This window comes from Homalodisca vitripennis, chromosome 1 (genome assembly GCF_021130785.1).
Source record: "Homalodisca vitripennis isolate AUS2020 chromosome 1, UT_GWSS_2.1, whole genome shotgun sequence".
Taxonomy (NCBI): Eukaryota; Metazoa; Arthropoda; class Insecta; order Hemiptera; family Cicadellidae; genus Homalodisca; species Homalodisca vitripennis.
The window spans coordinates 149,632,168-149,641,274 of NC_060207.1; the positions used below are offsets into that span (position 1 = coordinate 149,632,168).

A 9,107-nucleotide genomic window follows, 5' to 3' on the forward strand; every position below is an offset into this window, starting at 1 on the left:
CAACAGTATAATGTTCCACATCAATGCTAGCTTACAATTGATGCAAGGATGAAAGGAAAGTAAAAATACAGGAGAAACTGTGTGCAGCCGCAACACAACAGTGGAGCACAGGATTTGCTGTGAACTGCAGTAATTTGTTAAACACATTTATTAATTTAAATTGCTGATTTAAATTAATTTTATTACATAATAACTGTTATTTAAGAAATGTGTTGTTCCTTAAGTTAAACCATCCATTCCAGTTAATAATTGTAACTTACAGTTAAATAAAATCATCTTACATACTTAAAAAGTGACTGGAAGGCAAAAAATCCGACAAAGAAAGCAGCCACAAGAATGAAACCAGTAGTCAATCTGAAACAAAATATCATGAGATACATATGATAGAAGATTGAGTTTGTGTTAGTTAATTTTTATATTACTGTAAACTATTTAAAAAACGATTAAATCAAAACTGAACTAGTATTTACTATAACATAAAAACTATTGTTGCACAATTAATATCTTTTCAAATCACTGTAAAAAGTGAAATAACAGTACATCATACATAAAGAGACAGACAATTCCCATTGTTTAACTGATTTTATAAGCCAAGAAAGTTCTGTTGTTGGGTTTAGTGTTTAGTAACATACTCTGACTGGGGTGGTACTCAAAGAGAGAGCTGGGACCTTGTAATGTTGCAAGTATAGCGTGGCTCAGTGACAACTATATTAATATTTGGTAGAAGGGTAAAAAATGTTGTAACTGCTACCATGTTTTTAAAGGCGAAGTGTCTGTTTCTTTACCATCACTTTTCAGATGCATAGTAGCTGAGATAATAAATCTACTACTTGACATACCTATTAGAGTTGTAGAAGATTTTAACAAAGGTACTGTTGTAGTGTTAATGTGCTTTCCTGCACTGTTTAGAAATCAAATAAACAGAAATAAAAGATTTGCTTTTCCAATCAGAATGTGCTGGATCTGACGTCTGATTAATTGACTTTGACTGTAAAATTGTCCAACCTGACAGCAAACTCAACACCAGTGAAAATTTTTGATTCCAGATACCAATTTCATAGATCAATAGAAAAAGTTAAACACATACCAGGGAGTGTGGAAGTTTCACATTCATCCCTTAGGAGCTTTCCTTGAAGCGTTCCACTTGCATACTGGCAGAGTTACTTCAAATTGCTCTATTGCCAATGTCACGAAATATTGATTTCTAAACAAATGCTGATTTAAACTTTTGAGAGTTTTCTTTTATTACATTAGCAGGCAGAGTGTGACTCAATAGGACCAAGAGTTAAATTTGGAATACAAGTGCAACTAATCTCTTTTGTAAGGCAATTGGCACTCAAAAATGGTATTATTGCTTTTATTTGAAAGAAAGATCACACAAGAGAGAGAGAGAGAGAGAGATTTTGTGTGTGTGTGTGTGTGTGTGTGTGTGTGTGTGTGTGTGTGTGTGTGTGTGTACGTACGCATGCATGAGTGCGAATGTACTGTATGTTGTGTTTTGTACCTACACAGTATTCTCTTTTGATCCAATGTTGCTGAAAGCATGGCAACACTTGTTTACATTTTCGTCCTTCTATTTTGATACCTCAAAGGATCCTGACATCTTGTTCACTCCTACATATCATGTTACATTTTTAACTTCCCATACTCAGTCATATAAGTGCTTTTGAGTAATTCCAATAACTCCAGAAAACGGCTTTGCAAGATTCAACTAGCAAGAGAGAACCAAAAGTACAGAAAAGGAAGCAGGATACATTGTGCTGTTATTGGTTCAGAAAAAAACCCATTTGAAACTATTATCTCAATTTAAATTCATATTTTATTTAGAACAGTGCAAACTAAATCAAGACTCAGACTCAGAAATAAACAGTGCAATATAACATACACAACACAATGAAATACCATTACCCAGTTTACACAGACACATTAAAACTTGGTAGAGCAACATTTTACACAATATAACAGTAAATCATGACATGAACGGTGAGATGACAGGTTAAATAATCCAACTGGCTGCATTGTACTCAGTGTTATTAGCAAGGGCAGTAGGAACAGCTGATCTAGATTCAATCAGACAGGGGATAGCATTAAACATGTATTGGAATGGAAGTACTTCCAAGTCTGTGTTAATAAGTGCCCTGTTTATTTTATATTCCTTTAATATTTTAAAGTTTATCCTGTATACTTTTTAAGACAAATGACACATTCAATTTAGCATATGCCAGATTTTTATATGTTTCATTGTTGTGTTTGTGTTGTTTATCAGTCAGAATTGTTCAAATTTTGTTTTTGGTTATAAAAACAAAATCAAAAGCAAGTTTTAAAATACTTTATTAATCCATTTTTTATGGTACGGCTATATTCAATACATTTACATTTTTTTCTCTGATTGAGTTTCACTGTTTTTCACTTTGACAGTGAAACCATTGGCTTTACAATGTGTTTTATAATAGTTAATACTTTATTATAAATCTTGGGGCTCAACTGGGCATTTAACAGTTAGTATACTACTGTGGACAGGCAATTTATTTTTAAATGAGCTAATCTGGTAGGGTTTTGGCACATCCTTTTCTATTGAAAATATTTAGACTTTTACAATTAACAAGATAAGAGTATGCCACACCATATCCATATCATGTAACACGCTTCACTGAGGTAACATACAAAATTTCCAGCGGACAGATAACCATACGGAAAAAAAATTTCGTCATTCAACGGCAGACAAAGAGAAATTTTGTCAGCCTATGATTGATAGGCTTCAATGACAGTCAGTCAAACTCCATGGTTAAACATGAATCATCATAGAACTCATTCTTATCTTTGTAGACACAAAGTTTCATGCAAAATTCAAAGCCTATAGATGAAAACTTTCTCAAGATATCTTGCCACATGTTAAATTCACATTTTTGCTCATTAAGTTTGGTTTCATAGCAGTTTTCAAACAATAAAAGTTCCAGGAGTATTACAATGCATGTTGAGTGTGTTGAAATCAATCCTAGTCACCGACTTTTAACATTGACTTTCCACTCTATTAAACTTTTTCTTTTTACTCTATGAATGAAAATGACACAATTTAAAATCTCATATTATTATACTCAGTTTGTTTGCAAATGTATTTATTATGCTATTTTCTGATTGCCATCACACTCATAAGACCAATCTAAAAATATTTACTAATGCTCAGCCAAATCTCATGGAGTTACATGCAACATCATCAAACTCGGTAGAATGGAGGTTCACGCAAACTTTCTGGTCTATAGAACAGTTCATTGTAATATTTTGATACCTCAAAGGATCCTCACATCTGTTGTGACATTTTTCACACCTACATATTGTGTTACATTTTAGCTTCCCATACTCAGTCACATACAATAAATAGAATATTATTTTTATGAATAAAAATTCAAACAAATAATTACATTTGAATAACAAGGAAAAATGTATAAAACAGCCACCATTTTGACTCAACGTACTAGAATTTTCAAGCTATCAACACTCATTGGTGGAAGGAGGAGAGTCGGAAAACCTCTTACCTTTAATAAAAGTAATATTTCTAATGAGGTGTATAGTATTTTCATCTGAAAATTTTTTAATGTTTCATATCAGTTTAATGTGTATTCAGTCTATAATTTATTAATGTTACTGAATTCTTTAAAATCTTACTTGGAAACTTAAGTGTCTACATCAAAGAGTAAGTCAAAGAAAAGAGTTAAGAGTGAGTTAACACGAAATAAAAATGGACTATTAAAGGGCTAAAGTATCTATAAAATGTAACAAACAAAACTGTTTAACATTTAGTTACTTTTTACTGTTTTTAAGGATATACTATGATTCTATTGTGGTGGTGGCCTCTTATTATACTGCAGCCAGGCTTAAAATACAAAGACTTTCAATCTTATTATATTTACAAATTTTGTGTAAATCCAACTCATCAAAAATGGGTGTCATGGTATCCCCCAAAGGGAATGTTTTTCGTCATAGTCAACTACGACTTTTAATAATATCTTTCGTACTTAACTACTTGTACATTTTAATTTTATTGGAACTAGTACAAGAACTTAAACCTCCACACCCCTTATCATGTTGTTTAGTGTTAGTGTGTTTAGTTGTTAAATCAACAAACAATTGATTTAACAACTAACATTAATTTAAAGGGTTAAATTTAATGGGTGAATGAATATATTTTGGGGGATTTTCTAAAAAGTGGGTTAGACACTGAAACATGTTTTATAAAAAAGAATTTGGTCAACTTTTATAAAGGGTGTTTATGATACCCCATAAGGGAGGTCTCTTGGACGTAGTCAACATTTTAATAACCTCTTCCGATTTTATATATTTGTACAATTTCGTTTTGGTGGAACTAGGCTAGTATATAAGTACTTTTATCCACACCTCTTGGCAGAGGTTTGACAAGGTTTACTGAACACCCCTAAAGTATATTGGGGAAGACTTTTTGTTTGGTTTTCCAGAAATTAGACATTTAAATACATGTTTTGAAACAATGTTGGCCTGAAAACTTTGATAAAAGGGAATCTTTGCCCTCTCCCCCCCCCCCCCAAAGCGGCTTAGGAATACACCTGAAAATTAAAAAAAAAAGAAAAGTAGGAATACACCTGAAAATTAAAAAAAAAGAAAAGAAACATTGGATCATGGGAAATCGGCTAACCCCCAGAGCCTGGGGATCACACAGTGGCTAGCCTAAACTTAAAATAATAAATAAAACGCTAACTGGACAAATAACACAACAAGTTAAATATCATTATACTAACCCAAGGCTTAATGAAAACGCAAGAACTTTGATTACAAGAATAATAGACACATATTGAACAGCCTTATCTTTCAAAATCAGATTAACAAGATTTTTGAAATCAGAGTTCTCCATAATGAAGATATCTTATTGTAGGTACACTTGTTGGATATATTAAAGTTATGCCAAACACTAATTACAGCCAATAGAATAATTATCACATTATCCAAAGGTTACACTTAACACTACCACCATGTCATCCATTTATTGCTTAGTGCAAACAAATAACAGCTGACTATGACAGTTAACAAAAAGTGACATATACGATCTGACAGTGTTCAGACAGTGACAGAATAATCATTAGATTGGCATTGGATCTTTTTTCTCTCTAAACAGAATTGAAGTTTTTTTGGCGTGTTTAATTAAGGTTTTAACTTTGTTGTGATTTAAAAACTGCTTGTTAATCCAATATGTTGTAAAACAATACAGTAGCGTATATAAAACTTTTATTTTTATATAATGTAATCTCTGATTGTAATCCCAAAATACCTATGAACAAGTAACAATATATTTCTTTGATAATCTGTATTATATATAAGTGTATAGGCAATCGATAAACAATTATTGCATATACCTTTGACGAAACATAAGCTAATCAACAAGGAATATACGTGCAATACTACTATATTCAATGATTTTGGTAAGTAAGTCCTGGTGTTCAGAAATGAATGTCAATTAGTCTATATTAATCTATATTAGTAATGTTCAATATATAAATTTATGGTCTTTTCACATCTATTTCGCAAGTATTTGACATATTAAGTTTTAGGTATGTTATATATTAAGTTATTTTCAAAGATAATACAATAATTAACATTGTAACAACTATAAAAAATCAATCTTTTTTGTTTGCAAAAGTCCTGCACATTCATAATAACGTCGCACCAGAAAATCATCATTTTATTTACACTGCTTTCTTCAAACTTAAGCACTGTGGTACAATTCTTGAATAATTTTACTTTTTAATCTTGACACTTTATATTGGTTTACTTTTGTGACTGTGACAGAAAGGCACCTCGTAACTCATAACATAGCTAGGTTAATATGCATGTGCAGCCGTACAGTAAAACACATTTTGGTCCAATTTGAGAGAGTGAGAGAGAGAGAGAGAGAGAGAGAGAGAGAGAGAGAGAGAGAGAGAGAACATCTTTTATTCACAATCATCAAGATTTGATAAGCGTCAATACAGTCTTCAAATTTCAAATACATGTTGAGTTAGACTAGACTTGCAAAAGCTAGGTCATTGTCCTTCCAAGAGAGAAACTCATTCACTGCGTAGAATGGCCGCTGCACAAACCACCTCCTCAAGTGTCGTTTGAAGGTGAACTCCCTTAAGTTCTTCAGCTCATCCGGAAGGAGATTGAAGAATCTGGAACCTGCGTAGGAAGGTTTCTTCGCAAACAGCGCTGTGCGATGAGAAAGAAGGTTGAAATTGTTCGCATTCCTGGTTCGGTGCTGGTGGATAGATGAATTTATCGGTGAGTTACTATTGCAAGCTTCCATTATAGTTGCCAAGATGTAAGCTGATGCCACGGTTAGGATTTCCCACTTACGGAAGGTTTCCCTACAGCTTTCACGGAATCCCAGTCCAGCCATTGCTCTAATCGCCCTCTTCTGGATAAGTAGGATTCTCTCCAAATTGAAGCAGGACGATCCACCCCACAAAGCGATCCCATAGGTCATATGGCTATCAAACAAGGCAAAGTAAGTCGCTCTGACTGCCTCCTCAGTTCCCACAGCTACAATTCTTTTAATGGCAAATAAGGCAGTGCTAAGTCTCCTGCAAAGACAATCTATATGATTCTTCCAAGAGAGGTCAACATCCACAACAACACCCAGGTGTTTGGTGTTGTTTGTGATCAGAAGATTTGGGATACCACATATTAGCTTTTTCTTTGGTCCAAACAGCAACTGCTTTGTTTTTTCCTCGTTTAGAACCAAGTCATTCCTGGAGCAGTAGTCAGAGGCCACACTCAAAGCAATGAAGGAATTGACCTCAACTGAATCCACATTCTTCCCTGATGATAAGATGACGGTATCATCGGCATACATATAGCAATTGCCATAGGGGTTGACATAAGATGGTAAGTCATTAGTAAACAATATAAACATAACAGGACCCAACACTGATCCTTGAGGCACAAGGATTTGCAAATATTTATCTGCCAATAAATACCAAGGATTTTCAAGCTTCCTGTAAGGAACATCAATTAAATTAAAACATATTTATTCATTTTCTGCGTTGTATAGTTGACGGAAGTCACCAGGTTTATAAAAGACATTTTTATTCCTTCCACAATTTAATTTATTATTAAAAGCGCCTTCACCGGTTATGGTATCATCAGTTATAGTCAACAGAAATATATGTGTATAAAATAGATAAAAACACATGATAAAACAGTTTAAATAAAATTTAAAACATTAGTTTTACAACTATAAATACCAAAAAATAATAAATCATAAAAGTATAGTGTAGAATAATGTGGTTTGCAATTCATAAATTTTTAGTAGATACCTTCTTTTACTAATGGTAGAGAATGTCACTGAAATTTACAGAAGGTTGGGAAATACATTCATCTTTCAAAACCGTCATACACGTAGTATCAATTCTGTTTCTTTTAGTCTAAGAAGATTCTTTAAAAACTACACTTGATGGTTCAAAAGTTATATGGTGATTTTCCTTTATAACATTTTCAACTAATTTAGATTTTTCAATGTTTCCTTTTTTATAATTATAAATAAAATGTTCTTTTATCCTTGTTTCCACAGGTTTGATGTTTGTCCGATATGTTTTTTTTTCATCCACAGCACAGTCAATGTTATATATTACATTCTTGGTTTCCTGTTGTTTGATTTTTGTTTTAATTTTGTTAAGTAACTTCTTAAATTATTTGGTGAGCTAAAAACAGTAACGGATGTTAAATTTAGAATGTTATTCATTTAGTAACACAGTTACACTAATAGACTAAATATATATGCTGACCCTCAAAATATAGTTGTAAAGCCAGACCTGTAACATCGCATATGGTCTCAATCTGAAAATTGTAAAATATTAAATTATCGATAAAATACTTTGTTTTGACGTTTCTTTGATGGTTTAATTGTAATAATGGACTACAAATATAATGCATACAATCGTATTAGGTTAAGTAACGCAGGGGGAAAAGATGTATAACTTATGTACTTAATTAAAGTAGTTAGTCAATAAAGCGAGTGTTAGAATTCTTATTGTATTGATTTCTAATGTAATATTTGTATTTTTTATATTTTTAAATAAAATGAACGTGTTAATGTTTATGTATTTACTTGTTTATTGTTTTATTTATGTAGATTTTACTTGAACAGTTAAATCTTTTAATTTGAACAGAAAACATTCTACAGTTCAAATTGTATTAATAAACGAATTGAATTAACAGTTTTTTTTTTTTTTTAAATTATAATATGATAGTGTTTAGCAATTTTATAAATCAATATTTAGAAATACAACTTTTCTCTAAATTTTCCATCAAAACTTTTATTTTGTGTCGTGCATGTTTAAATGTTATTTCATACTTGACTTGACTTTTAAAACAAAGGAAAATAAATAAAATATTTGACATTATAAAAAAGAAGTTCATTAAAATGTACTGGATATTCAAAACTTGCCCTTTTAAATGGCTCTTTTATTGAAGTTGTTATGACTACAACAAATTAATGATTTTGTTCTAGTGCAAATGGCAGTAATTGTGGTATGTGGGGTACATAACGAAAACAAGGGTGGGCAGAGTTGATGGAATGCCAGAGAAAGTAAATGTCCTCCGTAGGCTAATGGTCATAGTCTCAGCTCTCTAATTGAGAGATCACTGTTTAAAATCCCGGGGAGGGCCAATCATGAGTAGACAAGCTAAATATAGTGAAAAATAGTAAAACAGTATACATCGAAGCCGGCATAGCTAAGCTATGGCTTAATGGTGGTGGGGGGGGGGGGGGTGAGAAAGTAAGTAACTCTGCAACAACTCTGTCTCAATACGTCAAATCGCCATGTCAGCCTGTGCTTCAGGTGAGGACTCACTACTGAGGAGTGAAGGAGTAGGACTAGAGTAGACTAAATATTTGACTTGTAACATCTCTGAGTGAAACGCCACCAGCCAATCAAAAACGAGGTAGACTACCCTGACTAGCGCTCCTTTCGGTGTTAAGACACCAAGTATAACACCCATTGCGGATAAAGAAGAAATATAACACATCCCGAAAACTTTAATGTAACTTAACTGGGACTTATGGAAAGTAGTTAACTATCTTACTATTTATAATGTAATCA

At 32.5% G+C, this 9,107-nt stretch overlaps 1 protein-coding gene across 3 annotated transcripts in view; it reads right to left on the reverse strand.

Moving 5' to 3' along the window:
• Positions 1-5,043, reverse strand: part of LOC124373775 (sorting nexin-14-like) — a 62,613-nt gene extending 57,570 nt beyond the window's left edge. For 2 of the 3 annotated variants that reach the window (XM_046832125.1, XM_046832118.1), the window contains exons 1-2: positions 4,770-5,043; positions 286-354 (exon numbers count right to left, since the gene is read on the reverse strand). In XM_046832125.1, the coding sequence (XP_046688081.1) occupies positions 286-354; positions 4,770-4,882 (182 nt within the window). In that variant the 5' untranslated portion in view covers positions 4,883-5,043. The remainder of the gene's footprint in view (positions 1-285; positions 355-4,769) is intronic. The other variant, XM_046832130.1, reaches the window with a different exon arrangement.
• Positions 5,044-9,107: the final 4,064 nt, after the last annotated feature.